General features: G+C 40.0%; 1 protein-coding gene across 4 annotated transcripts in view; it reads left to right on the top strand.

Moving 5' to 3' along the window:
* znf423 (zinc finger protein 423) overlaps positions 1-22,277 on the top strand; it is a 181,448-nt gene that overhangs the window by 100,797 nt on the left and 58,374 nt on the right. Inside the window, exon 19 of one of the 4 annotated variants that reach the window (XM_016672049.1) lies at positions 12,763-12,960. The exons of the other annotated variants lie outside the window; for them this stretch is intronic. Coding sequence (XP_016527535.1) covers positions 12,763-12,917 — 155 coding nt within the window. The 3' untranslated portion in view covers positions 12,918-12,960. Of the gene's footprint in view, positions 1-12,762; positions 12,961-22,277 lie in introns of those variants that run through there. 4 annotated transcript variants of the gene reach the window in all.

The following is a 22,277-nucleotide window of genomic DNA, read 5'->3' as shown; positions in this document are numbered from 1 at the left end:
AAACAACAGAAACTTCAAATAAAATGAATTTTCAAACCTCGCTAAACAAAATTGCCCTTCAAAAAATGGACCAGATTTATCAAGTGGTCCAGACTGAAGACTTTTGTCTTCTTGGTTTTGGTAGAAAAAATCAAGAAAACAACTAGGCTCGTTTTAATTTATCATGCAATTAATTGATTTATTGTTTATTCTGACAAGCCTAAATGAAACTAGCACTTTTTTTTTTTGAAAGCAACAATCCCATCGTGATCAGAAAACAAACGCATCACATTTGAAACTTTAATTTTTAGTTCATTGTTGTGTCTGAAGTTTTTCAACACATTTAATCTCCAAACGACCAGAACCAAAACAAGTCCAAATTGGGTCATTCTGGGATGTTTGAAAACACATAAATAAATAAATAAATAAATATAGTTTTGGTCTAAAAAACTTCTTCCTTAAACAGACTTACAAAATAGTAAGAAAATCAGTTGTTTTGCTTGTATTTTTGCAGGGTAAGATGTGACTGAGGCCAGTATTAATATTAATGTTAATAAAACAGACTGAGGCAGGGTGTTGGGTCGCACTCTGATGGTATGAACACGGGAACAGATGACGGCCACCCCCTCCTCCTGTCTTCATCCCTCCCTCCATCCATCCTTCCCTGCATCCCTTCCTCCCTCACCACCTGGAGCCAGCGAGCTGTGACACCAGAGGGAAGGAGGGAGTGATGATGGAGGGGCAGGGGACTGGAGGAACGGAGAAAAACAGGGGAGCAGGGAGGGCTGGATGGAGAAGCAAACCAAGGATCTTCAGTCAATTAAATCGAACAAGAAGATGAAATTATCTTACAAACCAAATTCATGTCATCGTTGGCATCACATTGTTCTAAAAGTTGATTTAATTTGGTCAAAAAAGAAAAAAAAACACAATTCTGAAAGCAAAAAGAAACAGCACAAAACTAAGACAGAAACAGATAAACAATAATTAAATTCCTGTCAATGGCAAGAAAACAAAGTGTTAGTAGAAACATAAGTTCAGGGCCAGTCAAAGCCTTTTTGGGGCCGTAGGCAGATTTTAATTCAGGGCCCCCATACTAACATATCAACACCAGATGCTTCATCATTCCTGGGCGACACTATGCATCCAATATACAGAGATGGTTAGAAAACCCAAAAATTATACTCACGAAAGAATAGAACTACTTCAACATATTTTTACTCAAATAAAAGTAAAACGTAGCCGTCCAAGAAATTACTCAAGAAAGAGTAAAAGTACTTGGTATAAAGTCTACTCAAGTACTGAGTAACTGATCAAATTATCAATCATTTAATCTTTAAAAAATATATAATTAGATGGATCAAAATATAAAGTTAAGTGGAAATTTTTGGTATTTTCAGAATAAAATGACCATAATTCATATAAGTAACAAAAAATAACAAAATAAGGCAAAATACAAATTTTCCAAATCAGTTTCTTCGAATAAAAAACTTATGAAACTTAAACAAAAACTGTAGGTGTGTGTCTGTGTCTGATGAATTCTTGGTTAAAACCTGTTTGTTTTTCATTCAATGGGTAGAAAATCCAGAAATTTTACTCAAGTAACCGTAGAAATACTTTAAAATAAAATTACTGAAGCAAAAGCAAAAAGTACAGTATAGCAAAGTATATATTTAAAAAAAAAAGTTACACAAGTAAGTGTAAATAGTTACTACCCAACTCTTCTAATATGCCTACAATTATTAACAGTAATTTGCTTATACAATATTAGTGTTTTGGCTGTTAATAACAGTTTTGAGTGTTATTGATTTTTACTTTACAGGAGTAGCAAAGATGTTCCCTCTCAAACTTTAATTTTGTAATGAAAAACAAAAAATAAAGAAGAAATAAATACCACACACAATCAAAACCATAGATAAAACAAAGCATGAAGTCTCTGTAAGCAAAATTGCCTTTCAAAAAATATTAATAATTAGAAGGTAAATGATCAAACTCATGTTAATTTATCATGTGATTAACTGATTGCAACAGGCTTAGCTGTACAGTTCTCCCAAACGTTACTGCAGGCACTGTGTGTTAATGTAGAAACTGTTAAATTATATCTCTTTTTGTCCAGATTAACCAATTCAGTAGCAGAATAAGCTGTTTAGCATTGACAGGGAGGCTTTAATAAGCATTTTATGCTCAAATTGAGCCTCATTTTCCTCACAAATGTCATTTGAGAGCAAATAAACAAATTTATTTCCAAGAAGCATTGCTGGAATAAAGATCTGATGAACCAAACACAAATTTCCGTAATGAATTCCTGTACATCTGTCAGACTGTGACCTGTACGATAACTGGCGCTGTTGGCAGGATCGGCTGCGTTTGAATCCGGGAACAGAATCGTTTGGAGCTTCTTTTTTTTCCCCCCCCGTCTGTGTGTTTGTGTTTTGAAGGCTCGGAGGATGGTGGTCCCCCGGAGAGCTCATTTTGTCGTCTCCTCGCTTGATTTACCTTCCTCTTCTTCTGCAGTTTATTACCAGTCATTACAAGCTGTTTGGAAACCTAATAGGACACGCTGACAAATGGACTGGGAGAGACCCAACCAGGATCAGCATTCCTAACACGAAATAACAATCAGCGTGTGCTTTTTTCCCTCCTCGGGATGTTTGTATGTGCAGCATCAGCGATCTTAACTTAAGGATATATGTTTTTAAGAAATTATGAGTTTCTTTAAATCTTCTTCTGTTGCTCTGTTCATCATACAGAGAAAGTCCAGATATGAAACACTCTCTCTCTCTCTCTCTGTGTCCCACTCTCTTCAGCTCGTCCAGGTGTGGCTGCACCAGCTGCTAAAGAGAACAGGACACTCACACACACACACACACACACACACACACACACACACACACACACACACACACAGTTCCTCTCCATCTCTGCTGGCTAATTGTCAGAAGAAAAACAAGGCGCTTTGCCTTTCTGCGCTTCATAAACAGGGGCCAAGCAACAATTAACTCCCTGCTTAATTCACTAACTATTCTGAATTCATTTTCTCCCGTGACAGCCGCATCTGTCACAGCTGGTGCCGAGTGGCTGTGGTGTGTGGGTTCGCTACAGACCGCTGCAGCAATGGAACAAAGTTGTGACTTTGAGCAGAAAACGCTTTCTAAGGCTACGTTCACAATGCAGCTTGAAGTGACCCAAATCCGATTTCTTTGTTTTTGTGAAATCGTTCACATGTCCAAATATATGCGACCTGTATGTGATCTCCAGTGTGAACTGCAAACGCCCTCTACTTATTGCGCAGTAGAGGGCGCAATAATGTCACACATAGGGAGCGTGCTCAGTGTTTTACCAACCACGATAAAAAGGAAGAAGAAGAAGAAGAAATGCTCTGTGTTTGCAGGGATCTTATGATTTTAAAGTTGTCCAACCGGAGCCGGCACATTAACAACTTAATCCTTGTTATGGTCCACCATGGCTGTTGTTTTTCTTCCTGCTTGTTCGCCTCAGGACACAGAAAAGTTTGTCGAGTATCAGTGACGGTCAGGTCGGATGAATGCGACCTGGCCATTCAGATTCAGGTCAGATTTGAAAATATCAGATCTGTATCTAATTTAGGATCACATATCCAATCAAAAAATCTGTTCAAACAGTCATGAAAAGATCAGATACATTAAGTTTAAAAAGGTCTGATTTGGCTCACTTCAGGCTGCAGTGTGAATGCAGCCTTAGACAGAAAATGGATCACAAGGTGTTTGATTTCCACATCCTCATCATGCAGGACGTGTTTCTACAAACAAGTGCAAATCCTTAAAATATGATGATCCTCTGGTTGTTTGTTTCCATGTTGGGGGGAGGTGACTTTTAATTTAAATTAATTGTCAATTTAAAGTCATTTATGCAGCAAAACAATAAACAAAAGTAATCTAAAAGTTCGCTGCAAAAACACCAAGTCATGCCAATTATTTTTGATCTAGTTTTTAGTGCAATTACTCTTAAAATAAAATGAAACAAGTAACTTTTCAGCAAGTTATACAAGCTTGTTTTATGTCAATAATTCCTTAAAGGTTAGTTTAAAAGTACTTGTTCCACTGGCAGATTCTTTCACTCATAATACAGAAAAATTGTCTTGTTATAAGTTAAATAATCTGCCAACTGAACAAAACACAACACTGGAAGATATATTAAATAACCACAAAATAACTCCACACAATCGAAACCATGAATAAAATTGATTATGATCTCTCTGTAAACCAAATTTACCTTCAAAACTATAAATAATCAGAATGGAAAATACTGAGCTCATTTTAAATGATCATGTGATTAATTGCTTATAGCAACAGGTTTACTTGTCAGTCAGTCACAGAATTTAAACAGAACAGAATAATTAGTTTCTGAATTAAAAATTGTGACCCTAAAAATTGGAATTGAATCGTTTGACACTGAAAGATGGAGAACCTTTACCTTCACACAGTCGCTCTAGATCCACCAGAGTCGAATTATCCTGAAATCAGTGAATAAACTGGAGGAGTTTGTTGTGATTGCAAACCAACTGAGTGAAAAACAACAGGAGAGGCAAACAAACAGATGCAGACGAAGGAGAGTGCAGGTGAAAGCCGATCAATAGTTAAGAATGAGGAAAGAGAGAGCGACGCGGCATGATCGGATGGATGGAGATGGATAAAGAGAAGGATGGAGGGAGACGGGGGAGGACGAGAGCGATCTCTGGCAGCTTTTGGCTCGCGCTCCGTCCTCTCGCCGAGCAGCTGGACTTCATTAGTGGCTGGTGTTAATTACTGGGACCGGACACGCGCACGTCCGCACACAAAGCGGATCTGCAGCGCGCTGCGGTGCGGCGCGCGCACAGCCGCGCATCCGGTGATTCAGGGTCACCTTGTTTGGACCAGCAGAGAGACGGAGAGGTGGTGCCAGACTGAAAAACAGAAACCAGAGGAGCTCACACACATGGAGGAAGCTGCTGTGGGACTTATTTCTTTATTAGTTTATCAATGTGGTGGTTCAGAAGTTGATTAGTAGAGTAATTAGTGATGGCGGACATAGGCCTAACATAATAAGCATTTAATCAATAAATCAATTAAGTGCATGATGAATTAAAATAGGCTCTGTTGTTTTTCTCTTTTCTTTTTCTCTTTCAACCAAAAACTAGACGCCAGAAGTCTTCACTCTGGTACTTTGGTCTCAACTAGCAACAGTTTTTCTTAGAGGGACTTCAGAATTAATTTTATTTGTTGTTTCTGTTGTTTTGTTTATTTACTTTGGATGTTTAAAATGTCTTACAGTTCATTAGCATTTAAAGTGTATTGATCTTAGAAAATGTGTTCTTGCCATCACCATTGCCTGAAAATGGTCTCAAAACAACAATACTATCGTTTATCCTGATAACGTCTGGGACAATTTATCGTCCATCAAAATTTCTTACCGTGACCGGACAAGGCGGTTTTGATCTGAAAAACTACAAACCAGTCCAAGCACAGATAGATGTGTTAAGCAGGAGGATAACTACTAAAAGTTAATATTTTTGTCCAAAATTCCTGTTTTCCATGTTTTTATATTTCCACTTGGATCTCAACTGCTTCTATAACAGCCTAAGCACTTAAAAAACACACTCAGCTGTTTTTTGGGGGAATAAGTTAATGTTTTTTGGTGTTTCAAATAACCACCCAATTCTTAAGTGACATTCTACTTGCTCTGCGCTGTTGCCTAGCAACCCCTGCCAGGCCCAACCCGTTACCTAGTTGTTTTGTTGGTTGTGCAGGAGGCTCTACTACTGCTTTTCAAAGATATATGATTGTATAGTTGTGGATCTGTTTGTAGTCATTTTCACGTGCGAGTGTAAACATTGAGTTGGGGGCGTGGCCAGCAGCAGCTCATTTGGATTTAAAGTGACAGAGACCCTAAAACAATCTGAAAAGAGAGCAACTGGCAGAACTGAACAGATATTACATTATCTAAGAATGATTTATCTAAGAAAGTGTAATAAATATGTTTTGTATAGGCCACAGAGCCTTCCTAACCCATTCAAGAAAGCACAACAGGTCACCTTTAAATAATTGTAGCCAGTGTTTTTGACATTTTCTTTAAATTAAAGCCTTAAAAAGTTTCTCTCCATCATCTGGTGAGCTGTTTAGTTTTTGTCTCATTGTTTGTTTTCCGTTTCTGATGTTTTCCCCCTCTGGCTTCACTGACGTCATGTTTCAGGAGACTCCCTGCTGTTTGAGCATGTGAGGGGAAGAATAAAGGGATAAAAATCCCATCAAAGCAGAGAAGATGAAATCCATGTGAGGCAGGAATTAGAGAAGCGTGTTGGAGTTCATTCAGAAATATCTGCAGAATAAATCAGCTTCCTGAAAGCTGCAGCGGTCGGGGTTTGTCTGGGTCTTACAGTGACTCACCGAGCCGAGCGCTGAGTCAGACCGAAGCAGTCGAGCTGCAGAGCAGAGGATCCGTCACTCTGGACTCAGAGGCAGTTTGTTTATTTATTTAAATGTCTGGAAACGCCCAGAATTAAATCTATCCATCCATTCATCTCTTCTTTCTTCCTTCATCTCTTCCATCCTTCCTCGGTTCTTTCCTTAACTCATTCCTTTTCTCCTTCCTTATTTTCTGTTTTCCGTCCATCTTTCCTTCCTTCATTCCTCTCTTCCATTTGTCCTTTCTTTAATTCGCTTTCATCCGTACTTCTTTCCTTCCTTTTTTTCTTCCTTCCTTCATTCCTTCCTTCTCCTTCCTCTCCTCCCTCCTTTCTTTCCTGCCTTTATTCCTTCCTCCCGTCTTTTCTCCCTTCCTCCCTTCCTTCGTGCCTCCTTTCCTACTTCCCTACATTCTTTGCTTTCCTTTCCTCTTTTCCTTCTTTCCTCCCTTCCCTTATATCTCCTGCTCTCTCCAGGACAGACTCATAACGAATCTAAACCACATATTTGTATTTCCTCTGTGAACTTTGTAGTGAAAACATGAAACTCAGTTCTGATTCATCACATGAACCCGGCTGTGGTCCTGCTGATGTTTCCAGGTGGGATCCGGCTTCATGGTGGTTGATTTAAAACAGCCTCCATCACAGCAGGAGGCGGGACCCTCCGTCCTGCTGTGACGGAGCCTGAATTATAACCAATATTCCTATTTTTTATTTTATCTTAATTACACAACAGAAAACAGGAGGAGGAAAGCGCAGTCATGAAGAAGAGAGGAATGTTAAAACAACGCTGCAGACTGCGGCTTTTATCTTCTGTCTCTAAACAGATGTCTCTTTATTGCAGCACAAAGGCCTGCTGACAAACACACATGCACACGCACACACGCCTACACACACACCTCATCCTGAATAAATCAATGTGTTCTGGTAGCTGTGATTTCCCAGGGTGCTTTGCTCTAACCCCCTCTGGGTGAACAAGGTGACAAAGCGAAGGAGAGACCCTCGCCTTTACTGCCCCGTTTTTTACCCTCTGTTTGCTTATTCTTCACTGTGAATAGATTTACTCTATTTCTATTTTTTTTTCTTTTTTCACAGTTTTGAACAAATTATAGAAGTTTTTTTTTTTCTTTAATTGCATTCATTGTAAAGTGCAGCAAGTTTCCATTCACTGTAAAAACACAAAATCTTACCATTTATTTAATGAGAAAATGTTTATTTCAGTCTTCAGTGACTGAAATAAACATTAAAGAACCTCAGTCACACACGCCAGTCACCACAACCTCACCTGTGAAGGTAAAAGTTGCCACTTTGTTTTCACCTTTGTACTGAAAGCTTCTTAGTTTTCATTTAGTTAATTTCTGATCCACATCTGTTGTATCTGATAGCTTGTTTGAACCAGTTTTACAAAATGGTAGCTCACGCAGGAAATGTTGCCATAAAATATTCGTCAAAATCGCAACAGGTACATATTAGATTTATTCTGTGTGTAAGTATAACTTTAAAGTTGTTGGCTCTTTTTTAGAAGAAAATCATCAGCCTTATTCATAATGCAGCTTGAATAAAAAGTCTGATTTACTCTTTCTGAATGGTGAACTCATTCATAGTCTGATCAGAACCAGCGTTAAATCTTCTTGCATCTGCAAACAGATGATCTCACAGCTTCTCGAGGCGTCTTTTACATTTTTTAACCATAACAGTATTCAGGGCATGTACATAATGCAATAATAAAGCTCTGAAAGCAGAGAAAAGGAGGATAAAGTAGCAGGGTGTCTGCGACTGATGCACATTGTCCCACACAGCATTAAACGCCTCACCTGCGGTGCTCGTCACCTGGATGTGCCGCCTCTGTTCTCTGGCGGTTTTTATGATCTGCAGCTTTATGTTATTAAATCTGCTGCATGGTTTAAGGAGAACGGCAAGGTGCTTCATCCTCACTTCTTATTTATCAGATTTTGTTTTCAACGCTGCCCCTCCTCGTCCTCCTGGATGGGAGACGGATCATTTGCGTCTGAGCCAACCTGCTAATGGTGGATGGCAGGAAACAATATACTTCATGCCAAATATGCACACATGCACAGGATTTGTACCAACAAACATAAACATTCATCTGGAAATCTGCATGCTGACACATTCCCTCATTTCCATCCATATGTACACATCCAGATATACAGCATTCCCACTAATGCATCTGCATGCTCCCCGCTGCATTGCTCCTGGTGCTGGGCTCCTTCTCTGCTCTGTGCCGGTCCTCCTCCGCCCCCACCGCCTCCTTCTCCTTCTCCCAGTACAGCTGGCACGCTCAGCTGCCGAGGAGCGCCATAATTATCCCGCCGGAGACGCACACGCCTGCACACGCGCACACAAGGCTTCCCGCGCTCTTTGACGGGCGCTCGTCTTCGGCGATCCGCGCCGCTCCCTGCTGCTCTCCGTCACTACCGGGGCTTCATTAGAGTGTGTGCACCGTGTTTATGCGTGTGTGTTGTGTGTGTGCCGATGCGTGGCGCCTTTGGATGCCGTCCAGATGTTTTTTCTTTATAGTTGAGGAGCCGGGCGTGTCCTAGATGCAACTGCCCTGCACTGTGTTTTAAACTTTTCTGTCTGTCCTACATATAACGTCATTTTTCTTGCCAGATATTTACACCAGCGTCCGGTCTAATTAAGCCGTCATGTAGCAAAGCTGTGAAACAGCAACTCAGCACCTCAGTCACACATGCAAGTCTCATCTTTGGCAAGCAAACCTTTGTTAACAATAAATCTAACAGAAAACTGTAATACAATAATACAGGAGATCTTTCCTGCCAATAGCCATCACTGTCTACAATAACTGAAGAATCTGAACTGATACGAGTTTAATTTCCCTTTTGGGATCAATAAAGTATTTCTGAATTTTGAATTTGAATTTGCTGGCTAGAGTAGACCTTTAGAAATCTTAACTTTAGCAGAAATGTCACCTTCTGACCAAGATGTCAAAGTTAGCTTGATGAGAAATTTATTTTTCTGCAGATGATGATCCTGTTGATGTTAAAGAAGGTAGTTCAGAACTCTGTAAGTTTTTAAAATAATCTGTTAGTGTCAATTCCTCCTTTATTCACAGTTCCAGCCGTTATCTTTTTTTAGGAAAACGTTCTGTCTCTAAAATCTTTAACGAAATGGTTTGTGTAAGTACTATGGAGTAGCAGTTGCACAAACTAAAAGACCAGTCAGTTCTTTGCTCTGCAGTGACTTGTTACATATCAAGTTGATTTTTTCCAAGAAGATGAAAGAAGATGAAAGATGAGGAATGTTGAGACGCTTTACCAAGGCCGAGAAAGAGTCACACGCTGTTAGACAAAGGGCCCATAGTAAAGAGCTACATTTTTGATTCTGTTAGACACCAAGGTTCATTTCTCACGAAAAAGAAACGTTTTCTCAGGCCACAGAGACATGGTGTGATTTCAGGGAGTGTGATTTTGGTCCCCAGTGGAACCGAATCTACCGGACTGTCGTCTGCACTGTCCAAGGAGATGCTGCTGCTTTGGGTTTCCATGATAAAACATGTAAGGATGAGTTGCTAAAGATACTTTTTCCATAATCGGAGGCAGATATGAGGTAAAGGAGCAGGACAGATGTCAGTCATTACCTGTACAGGTAGACATGGTCTCATCCACTGGAAAGAAACTAAAAATGTATCTTCAGGAAACTCAGATCAGTTTAATGTTATGTCTGAGAAACAGTCCTGATTTCAATCTGACTGGATGTTTGTGGTGTAAACCGGAAACAACGCTCCGTCACGAGGGAGGAGCCGGTTTAGGTTTAGGTTTAGGGTAGCCATATTGGGCTGCTTTACAGGTTAAAACGGAGCGTCAACTCATCATTCTGACCGAAAAAACACGACACATCATGTAGAAAAAGAAACAGTCCCGCTTTGCGCTGCAGCGGCGGGTTCCAGTCCGTCTCTTGTCAAAGTATAATTACAGGTGCGTTCAGGTGAAGGAGAGGCTGAGGTCGGGGCGCCGCTGTGTCCGCAGGTTGGAATTGTGTGTTTGTGAGTGTGTGACGGGAAAAGACTGTGATTGGCGGTAATTGTGTGTATTTATAGCATGATTGGCATTCGGCGTGTCGGTGTGTGGGTTCGCTTTGTGCCGGCCCACCGCGGCTGCGCCGGGTGGGGCCGCAGGTCTGATTCCCGGTGCCACTTTGTGTCAGACTTACCGCCGAGCCAAAAGCAATTCAGCTTTGTGGAAAAAGGCTCTGGAAACGCCTCCCACCACTCCACTTTCAATCCGAGCTTTTAGTGCCGCAGGAAACGTGGAACAAAGGCACCTGCATCAGTCACAAGGATTGGCGCTAAAGAGCGACCGGCGACATGCTTTGACTGCGTCCCTGTGTCACTGAGACAATTGAGCTGCTGATTGCAGGATTTCTTCAGGCCTTTCCTGCTTTGGTAAACTGTTGCCCTTTACTTTTTAAAACTATGTGCTTTACCGTCAGAAGAAAAAGATATAAATCGCTGTTGGGTTGTCAGGTTAAGTCGTTGAATTGGCATTCGAGTCCTTTCATTTCGGCGAAACTTGAGAATTATTCATTTAAAATGTCAAATTAAGACAACAGTGAAGTTTTAATTACAGTTCAAGGAAGACTGCAGTATCTTCTGGAGTTCTGACAAGATTGTAAATTTAGATTTTGAACTCTTAAAGCAGCCAAATATAAGAGATTTTAGAGGAGAAGTCAAGTATTCACAGGCGGCAGTGGTCAAAAAGCCGCACAAATACTGAGGTTCAACTGTATGAAAAGGTGGTGATTTACTTATTAGGACAGAAAAAATGACTTTTATTATTAATGTTATCATCATTATATCAAAGATTTGTTATTTCATACATAGAATAATGTAAATCATAATTGAAATATTGCTTAAATACTTAAAATTTGAAATATTAGAAAGAAAACTGCTGTGTAGTAGTATACTTTGGGCATCAAGAGTTAAAGAAATTTGTTTTTAAATTGATCAAATGTTCTTTAATTGTTATGTCCACTAATTATATATTTTTTCGTTTAGCTCTAATTAACAAAGGCTTTATGCTAGAATCAGCAATAATTTCTGCCAATCTCCGTTTTTGGTAAGAAGCTGAACATAATTTTCCCAAAAAACCTTCAGGTTATCAAGTTTATGCAGAAATAGTTGCAACCTAGAGAAGAAAGAAGACGATTGTGAGGGCATCTGTGTTGCCAAACATGGAAATAGGAGCTTGTTTTGGATTTCTGCTGCGACAAAAAAAAACAAGACAAATGCGAAGCTGCAGATGGGGTTGAGATGAAGGAATCAGACTGTTTGTTCAAGTTCCAGTTTCTCTTGAGTTAACCGAAGAACTGCGCGGCTAACATCCATCTGCAGTTAATATCATCGCCAAACAAAGATCAGCAGTTTCAGCGACGGCTTTCAGGCTCCAGCTGGATTCTTGTGCACAGAAACAAACAGATATATTTTATTCCGTCTGCGTTGGTCGGTCGGTCGGCTGGTCACCGCCGCAGCAGTAGACGCAGGTTAAGATTGGAGATGCGTCTTGGGCTCGGTGATGGGAAATCCTCTCCCACATAATGAGAAGCGAAGGGACCGGTCGGGCAGAGTTGGCTTCTGTTCCTCTGTCCTCTTCATCTTTAATCCCCGCAGCTTCTCTCCTGCACTCCATCATCATCCTCCCCCCACCCCAAACACACTCTCATCCTCTTCATTGTCCGTCAAACCCCCCTCCCCTCGAGGTAACAGGTTTACCCCAGAGACGTTTCCCCTTTTTCTCCTGCACACACAGCACTCGGGGCCTCGGCAGAAGTGTAATTTCCCCAGTGTTCTCCCTAACCTGGAATATCTGACACTGTGACACCAAAAGAAAGGGGCTGGGAATCTGTCTGTGTGTGTGTGGGTGTGTGTACCCAGACGTGCATGAAAAGATGTGAAATGTTGCAACCGAAGGGAGGTCTGATGGTTCAAAGGGGGGGCGGTGGTGTTCAGTTTGTTATTTTTGACTTTGTGAGCGTTTCCAGGAGGTTCTGACGTTCAGAACCAAGCTGGACGAACCAGAACATGCAGCTAACTCTCAGGCACTTCCTGTTTTATTCAAGGTCACAGATAGAGATACAAACAACTCAGACGTGGGTAGTAACTAGTTACATTTACTCAATTACATTTACTCGAGTGACTTTTCTGAAAACAGAAGTACTTTTAGGAGTATTTTTACTATGATGTACTTTTTACTTTTACTTGGGTAAAAATATGTTGAAGGATCACTGCTCATACTGGGTACTCTGTCCACCTCTGATTATTAGATTAAAATGAGCTCCAGTTGATTAACTCATAGCGACCGCTTAGACCTTTTTTTGGTGTATTTCGGCCACCATCCAGCAGAGGGCACCACTGGTCATCCTTAAACGGAGCCAGTTGATACAGAAACAAATATGGCGGCGGTATCCCACAATGGAAGAAGAGAAACAGTCCAAACTGAGTCTGGTTTGGGATGAAAAATGCTCTTTTTCCTGTTCTGTTTAGAAACATAACAGAATTTTCTTTCATTAAAAAAACTTTTGTGCTAATTTTAATTTTTCTGATAAAAAACTGTGTCTTTATTCTGCAAATACAGTGACTGTATTTAGCTAAACAAAAATTATCCTAGCTTGGCCTTGATACTTCATTGTACATTTCACAGAAGAGATGATTGAAATAAAAGCTACATTTTAAAAATATTTTCTGTCATTTGTAATTTTTTTTTTTTTTTAGAAAAGAAATGTTTGGTATGAAAAAGAGGGAAGGTCAAAGATCCCTCTAATCAGCGATGCCACCATGGGCGTGTTCACACTGCAGCCTGAAGTGACTCAATTCCGATTTTTTGGCAATTCCGATTTTTTTGCCGGGGCCGTTCACACTGCCAGTAAATGCGACCTGTATGCGTTCTGCAGTGTAAACGGGCAAACGACCTGAAGTGTTCCGCATGCGCAGTAGAGGGCGCCATAGCGTCAGCATTCTCAGTGTTCTGGCAACCACCATAAAAAAGAAGAAGTGCTCAGTGTTTGCGGAAGTAAACATGGAGGCTAACGGTGGAGCTTAGCTTACATATTTGAAGTTGTTGTCCGGCCGGAGCAGCATATTAACAACTTAATCCTCATTATAGTCCGTCATGGTTGTTGTTTTTCTTCCCACTTGCGCTCATCAGGACGCAGAATAGTGAGATTTGTTGAGCATCAGTGACGTTCAGTTCGGATGAAAGCGACCTGAACGTTAGGTCGCATTTGAATCGGATACGTATCGGATATGGGTCACATTCGAAAAAGAATCCGACCTGTGCTGTTCACACTGCCATGAAAAGATCGGATACAGGTCGCACTACGTCAAAAAAATCGGAATTGAGTCACTTCAGGCTGCAGTGTGAACGCACCCAATGTTGACAGGTGGAAAAATCTGAAACATCCAGAATCGAGCTGCTTTCTGTCAGCACCGCTTCTCCAGTTCTTAAAGTCCAGCTGTCTTTTATAAGACATCCGTCTCGCTGTCCGTCTCGCTGTCCACTCGTCCCCATGATTAAAGTGTGGACAAACGGCTTTTGGATCGATAACTTCCCACAAGCAATATTTGGTATCGATGTGTGTCCTCCTCATTACCCCAGCATGCTGTCCTCTCCATGGACCTGAATTATTCACACACACACAGAGTCAGGCTTTTCGCTCCTCCGTCTCTGTCATCTGTCATTTGTTTTCCCTTTTCTATTTCTCTGACTCCCTTCAGCTTTCTTATTTCTGCCTGGATATTTTCTGTGTTTAGCAGATTGTCTCATTTTCTCATTGTTGCATACTGGGAGGACTAATGAAGCCGTAGAAGTGACATTTAGCATCAACAGTGTGCAATCAGTGTCAGACGCAGAAATATGATGTGAATATTGCTGAATGAAAACGTATGACATGATGCATTTCAGTGCATCTGTCTAAATTACCTTCTGCGCACCTTTCCTGCTGTCTGAGCATTCAAACTATAATCGTCCTCCGTAATGGCGATCATAAAGTTTAATAGCTTGGTGCTGTTGTAGCCGTTAGCCACTTAATGTTGTAATTTAATGTGTGAAAATTGTTTTTAATGATGCTCCTTCTGAGTGTGTGTGAGGTCCCAGAAGTCCCATCATTTCTGGTCTGCAGGAAGAAAATAAACCTGAGTTTGATGTTAATTACAGATTCCAAAGAAAAAGAAGGCCTATTCAACTTTCCTCCTCCTGTTTCACGGACAACATTTTAAGAGACTACATGTAGGTCACTTTTCCAGGGAGAATAAACTTAAATCTGAGTCCATTTCTTAAAGATTTTGAACATACCCTTTTGCACATTGTAAATAATTAGATGAGTGTCTTATTTCTCAAATTCAACCCAATTTAAACTGGACAAAGTTAACCTGAGTAAATAGAAAAGTTTGTTTAAATTTTTTATTTCATTTATTAAGACAAAAACCCATCAAAACCAACCTGACCCTATGTAACATTTAATTGTTCCCTTTGGTAAATCTTGAATGAAAGGGGACCTGTTATGCAAATTTGTACTTCTCTGTTAACATAGGCTGTTTTCACACCTGATAGTCCGGAAGACTCAGTTTGATTTGGGACCAAAATTGGAAACTTTGTTGCATTTTCAGCTTGTGTGGTTTGCTTTCACACTGCACTGTGTCAAACAATCCAAACTAATAAAGAAAAAAACCTGTTCCCCCTCCGGCCTGTGGGGGTGCTGCACCAAGAACCACTGAGATTTTAGTGGTTGTAGGATTTGTCTTTTGTCTTTGGTTAAAGACCACAAACCATTTCTCCCTCTAGCATTAGACTTGCACCTTTGTTTCGGTTGTATGTACCCAGAATGCTCTGCGCTGTAATCCACTTCCGCCTCTGGTCCGCTTGGTGTTCATGTAAGCATTGTAATGCAGAGTTCACTTTTACAGAACCAACACCAAGGTTTTTAAACTGACCAGAGTTCGCATTTTTAGTCCTCATCAGAGTTCGATTACTCATTCAGACCTCCCCAAACAAACCGGACTTTCTATTCAAATAGACCAGAGTTGGATTAAAGTGGACTAACCAGAGTTGGTGTGAATGCTCCCTAAAAACAGCCCAAGGACTTAAAAAAAACACTGAGCTGGTTTTTAGAACTTAATGTTTTTTGGTGTCTGGAACATGAGCCATTTCAAAAACCTTCTGAATATTAAGTCACAATCAACAGGCAGTGCACCGTTTCCTAGCAACCCCAGCTGACCCTATGCCCGTTACCTAGCAACCCAAGTGGAGCCTTAGTTTTTTTTTAGGAGTTTAGTTTCACAAGCCAGTTTGCTGCCAACCCTCTAGAACCAAAGAAACAGCATCATGAAGTAAACTAAAAGCAAAGAAACATTATCATTTATCAGTCTGGAAAGGATTACAAACCGTCTGACCAGCTGTGAAGTTCTGATATATTTTGTTCTACTGTGGTACAAGTTAACGGAGGGAAATGGTAACCAGCTAACAGCTTGGTCGGCTTAAATAGTGAAGCTCCAAAACGAACCGGTGCAGCCTGCTTCTACAGAGCTTTTATTAAATACCTCTGGATGGACCAGATCCTTGTTTACACTGTAAAAACTGTTTTAATAAATGATTCAAATCCATCTTTGTTTTGAAACATTTTATTTTAGTCTAACACGAGCCTTTATTTATCCCACAGTTCTTAAAATTATTTGTATAAATTTAAAAATAAGCAGCTGTAATAAAATAAAATATTTGCGCAACTGACTTAAAGGTGCACACTTTCATAAAGGATATTAAGTAGAAATATACTACAGTAAAATTCAGGTTTACCGGTAACAATTTAAACAGTAACTTAAGCATACCTAGTTAACAGAATACAAGATAAGACTGTACACTATGGGGAAAATTTGTCCTATAAAGGGAGTAATACTTTATCGTTATAAATATTAACACTTAATCTCAGTGTTATCTTGTTTACTATTTTTGCCAAACAGGAAAGTGACATTTTAAATTATGTAGTTCTAAATGAGGGTTAAATTCTACCCTACTGATTGGTTTTGCTCTAATTATACAGAGACTAAAATTTTATCACATTGTAATTGTGATTTTTGATGTTGCTGACAAATAACTCTGTCCGTTCAAAACATGTCGACTTGATATCTAAACTAGTATTGAATATTTTTCTTAGTATTGTGTCAAGTTTGAAATGTTTGTATTTTAGTTTGTGACAACCTTGTTGTGGACCGGATATTTGGAGTCCTTTCAAAACGGTGATACAGAAACTTGTTTTTATGAGTTTTTCTAATTGTTTTTTACACTTTTGACTCTTTCTAATAATCTACCAATGTAGATAAAAGGACACGTCAAAGAAATAATTGAGCTTTTTTGTGGCTGTGTTTGAAAATCCTGACATTTTTATTTTATTAATCAGCAGCAACTGTCTATAAAACACAGACAGTGGGACCCCTGCTGTTGTAATTAAAGGTGTCCTTGACAGAAAGGCAGGCCACTTTCACACTTTTCAAAATCAGAGCTCCTATTCGGACGCACACACCACCACAACCAGTTTGATGCTCCATCTGGTGAGTTCACTGACAGCTGGGAAAACTCCACATTTTATAGCTGACATGTAAACTCTACACCAGGGCTGGATTTACAAGGACCTGGGCCCCTCGGCGGGAGGCAGTCTTTGTGCCTTATGCACTGAAGATTAACTATTTTACTTGTGTTAGTCCTGTCGCAATACACAATAAATTAATTAATTGCATAATAAATTAAAATGAGCTTAATAATTTACATTTGCATGATTTATTGTTTCTCTTTTTTCTCTCTTTCTACCAAAAACTGGATGACAAAAGTCTTCAGTCTGGTGATTTGGTCTCAAGTAGTTCTTTTTTTGAGGGCCGTTTTTTTTTAGTCTTCATAATTCATTTTATTTGTTGTTTTGCTTGTTTTGTATATTAAAAATGTCTTCCAGTTCCAGTGTTATATGTTCATTAGAATTGAAAGTTTATTGGTCTTTGAGAATGTGTTCTTGCATTATTACTAAATCATTATCATTATATTACTTGAAAATGGTCTCGTATCAATATTATCGATTATCGCAATAACTACTGGGACAACTTATCGTCCAGCAAAATTTATCGTGACATTCCTAACCGATGCCTATTAACAGTAAGTTAATAGGTACCCAAAACATCAGCAGATATGAACTGTTGTATCGTAGCTTTAATACAGATATTGAAGCTACGATACAACAGCTTTAATATCTGGCACTAGCACCACCAGGGGGTGCTAGTGGGGCCTCAGGAAAAAGCAAAAATAAAAAAAATCTAATTTTTTTTTATCAGAAAATTATTTTTTATCATAAAATCAAATTTATGTATCTGTATTTCAAGCCATTATAATATATAAGTTAAAATCATTTATTGAAATGTTATTGGACATCATCAGCTGCCAGTCAAATTTATCGACCTGCTTTGCTGCTCAAGCTAGCATAGCATGGGCAACAAAAATCAAAGTGTGAGGCAGCATTTATGTTAAACAAATGTAATAATTATCAAGAATAGAGAATAAAAAAACATTGTGAAAGTTGATGTTTCTTTATATATTTTGTAGTTTGCAAAGGGGGTTCCCAGTCAGTAGTTAATGATGATGATCATAGCATGGAAAAGCTTGGGAACGTCCGCTCTAGGAAACAATTCCACGTTGTTCCCCCCAAAAATCCAAAAATTGACTACAACCTCATAATTTTAAAACTCTTAAATATTTTTTATATTCATATAAATCCTAAAATAATACATCTCACAGGATTTGGGTTTGAGTTTTATATAAAGTACAATGCTTGCGAAACATGCATTTATTTAAAAACAAAGAAAAAAAAAATATGGTTGTCTCCAAAATTGGAGCCCTGGGCCACCGCCCCTCTTTCTGATGTTTGGTCCAGCTCTGCTCACAAACAGAGGAGGGCAGAGTATCCAAACTCAAGTAAGAGTATCACTGCTTAAACATATTTTACTCAAGTTAAAGTAAAATGTGTCCATCTACAAAATGACTCAAGTAATTACTGAGTAACTGATCAAATTATCAGTCATTTAATATCTAAAAAAATACATAAGACGGACGGAAACACGAACTTTAACACAAACTGCACGTGGGTGTGTCAGTTTTTGGTAAATTTTGCATTAAAACGAGCTTAATCTCCATTCATTGAAGGTAAAGTATCCAGAATCTACTCAGGTAAGAGTAGAGATACTTCATACTAAAATTGCTCAAGTAAAAAGTACAATGTAGTAAATCTACTCCTAAAAGTAACTTAATGTGACTGAGTAAATGTAACTACCTCTGTAAACAGATACAGGTAGTCTTAATGTGTGTAAATATAAGATGTGACCCTTTTTTATCTTTTTCTCCGGCCGTTTTTATCTCCTCCTCAGTGGAAACACCTGGAGGCGCCGTCTAGGCCTGTCACGATAACAAATTTTCCTGGACGATTAATTGTCTAAAAAATTATTGTGATAAACGATAATATTGTTTCAAGACCTTTTGACACTGATTTAATGGAAATGACTAATATTGCATGTGATTTCCTGCCATAGATAGATGCACTTTATTTCAAAAGAACACATAACACTGGAACTGATAAACTAAACAACCAAAATAAACAAAACAACCAAAAACAAAAATAAAAGATTCTCAGTCCTCATTAACAAAAAACGTACTTGAATAAAAACTAAACAACATGAAGCCAAAGTGGAAATAAATACTGCATTCAACCAAAAGAGTGCAGATTATGAAGTCTGTATTGCCCTTCAGTAATCACTACATTTAAATAGAGAAGATGGGCACATCCGACTACCTAATGCAGTAGTTCACACTACACCATTTTTTTGCCCCTATTTTCCCCTTACGATAATCTTAGATCGTTGGCCGATCTAAGATTGTCGCTGGTGATTTCGTAACCGATCATCCTGCAGTGTATGGTGGGTTACGGTAGATCGTCGTGGCCGCTCCGATCTAAATCAGGGGTTTTTCCCCGACTGGGAGCTTAACGCAGCCTGTTGAATGTGACAGGTAGCCAATCAGAAAGCGAGGATTCTCCTCCTTGTTTTTTGGGGGAAATAACGGAGGGGAATCCCAAACAGCTGACACGGCGCAACCCGAAGTCCAGCGGACATCGGAGATGATATGTGGAAACAACATTAATATTTATTCAACGTTTCATGCAAAGAATGTAGAAATGACAAGGGGAGGAGTTGGAGCCAAATTGCTACCGCAGTTAATAAACCCGGTAGGTTTTCAGCTGTTCTTCGTTAACGTGACATAAATAGGTTATAATGATTTTCATTCAGTCAGGACTTTACGCTGACTCTATCCACATGCAATACAGGTAGATTCTAGTAAAGCATTGATTAATGCCTGGTTTTAAAATTAGTTAACTGGACTTGTAGCCATTATTTTGTGCCCATGTGGCTGGACACCACACGGCACGATCAAACCCGATCGAACCGTTATACCTAGGATTTCTGTCGACTAATGATGGTCTCTCAGGTTTTGAAAATGGGCCGCAACTCGTGTCATGTGCGCTGGACATTAGACCGAGGAAATGAGGAAGGGAGGGTCAGTGGAGAGACCGGAGCTGAGCCTTTTTTCATTCAGTGTCATCAAGAGAAAGAAAAAAAGGCAGGAAAAGACGATAAAGCCGATAATTAAAATGAGGTCGATAGGTTTAATTTATCGTGCGATTAAGTGATTTATTGTTTATCGCGACAGGCCTAGCGCCCTTCCCGGGTGTGTTTGCGTTGCATGTGCCGTGCTGCTCCAGCGCTCTGCTCTGTGTGTACTCATTGTGTATGCATACTGTGTGTCGGAGAGCGACCGAAAACCAGGGAGGAGTCACTGTGTGTGTGTGTGTGTGTGTGTTTGGTCCTGGGACCTCTGTGTGTCCCTGGGCAGGGAATAAAGTGTGTGTGTGGAGGGTGTGTGTCCCTGGACTCTATGTTGCTTCCTGCTAACGAGACACACACTTACATACGTTTGTTACACACCGCATCGATCAGGGTGAGGACGAGGGTTGCTCTGCGGCCCGTTAGCCCACCGCTAAGCAGCGAGCGCCTCGGGGCATGGTGCCCCCCCAACCTCACTCCTACGTGCAACCACACACATCCACACACTCACACACAGGAAAACACACACTCCAATCTTCCATCTGCATTCAGATACACAATAAAATGCTTCCTCACATACCAAAAAGGCTTCACTGCCGGGCCATACGACGATTACCATAACAACTGACACGGTGGTGGACGTTCGGCGTTACCATGGTGACGTGACGACTCAGTTCAACTCATTTCACTTCATTCTTCCCAGCGGGGAAATTTAAAAGGCAGAGAGAAGGTGCATGTAGAGGTGTGAAAGGGGAATGCATGACTTACTCACCGGTGCACCCTACTGGCAGTTTTTAAATGTAAATATTTACATCAGGACTGCAGATGTTGCTATGGCTGCTAATTGCTAATTGAAAACACAAAGAAATAGTAATGTTTGTCTGGGAAGGTCAAAGTTCACAGGCTTAGCTAACATCTTCCTGTTGGTCTTTTGCCAGTAAAACTGTTGCAGCTGGGCTTTTTTGTCCTGAATTTTAAAGAGACCGTCATTAATAAACACATTCAATCAATAACAGTATATGTCACAACAGACACATGATCAATATGCATAGATAATACCTCTGATAGAATATTCAATTATCAAAATATAGAGTGAACCCTAAGCCAGAACCACACTGGATTTTGGGGGATGTAGGCAGAGGAAAGACTTTAGCTGCTCAACCTCACAGCTAGCTAAGCAAAGTTGGTGGCATCAACTGTCTCACTCTTTGGTTACCTAGCAACTCTCTCACTCTTTGGTTACCTAGCAACTCTCACTTTTTGGTTACCCAGCAACTCTCTCACTCTTTGGTTACCTAGCAACTCTCTCACTCTTTGGTTACCTAGCAACTCTCTCACTTTTTGGTTACCTAGCAACTCTCTCACTTTTTGGTTACCCAGCAACTCTCTCACTTTTTGGTTACCTAGCAACTTTCTCACTTTTTGGTTATCCAGCAACTCTCTCACTCTTTGGTTACCTAGCAACTCTCTCACTTTTTGGTTACCCAGCAACTCTCTCACTCTTTGGTTACCTAGCAACAACCCATTGAGTAACTTGCGCAGCAGCAGTTTAAGGTTTTGCCACTATGCCTCATAACTGTTGAAAAATAAATGAAATACTGCCGAGCTAAAAACTGTAGCTTGGCAGTATTTCAGATATTTAAAACAAAAAACTAATCAATAATTATCAGTATCGACTGATATGAAACGTTTATATCGTGATACTTTCTAGGGATAAGCGGATTTAGACATAAAGGTTTGTGGTGGTTTGCAACCACACAGGACACACAACATAAGGAGTCCAGACCAATTGACGTTTTATTAAACCCAAGTCTGGACACACAGCTATTGGGAGTCGTGGCAAAATAAACAAAATAGTGGGAGAAGTCACCAACCAGTCAGCAGTTGGCCGTCGGATTCGGGCCGTTCTCCTCACTTTGCCTTAGGATCTTACCCTACAACCAAAAACCAGAAAACCCAGCTTAGCCAACGATTCCCAGATCTAACAGGTGGATTAAGGACAAAATATGGCATCTATTAAAACAGGAGCAGGAACGATGCTCAGAGTGACGCAAACAGGCAGGTTACTCATCTGAACTCCCTCACTCGCCTGGTGGGAGGGGCTTGTTCCTTTAAAATCCCTTCCAGCCAATCAACCGCAAGGAGAAAGCACAACGATTAATCAGGCACTCATTCACAAAAGTGAGAGGGACATGTCACAGCAGCATTTATACAGTAAAG

This window comes from Poecilia formosa, unplaced genomic scaffold, assembly GCF_000485575.1.
Source record: "Poecilia formosa unplaced genomic scaffold, Poecilia_formosa-5.1.2 Scaffold55, whole genome shotgun sequence".
In the NCBI taxonomy this organism is placed as follows: domain Eukaryota; kingdom Metazoa; phylum Chordata; class Actinopteri; order Cyprinodontiformes; family Poeciliidae; genus Poecilia; species Poecilia formosa.
This window is presented reverse-complemented; position numbering and strand designations above follow the sequence as displayed.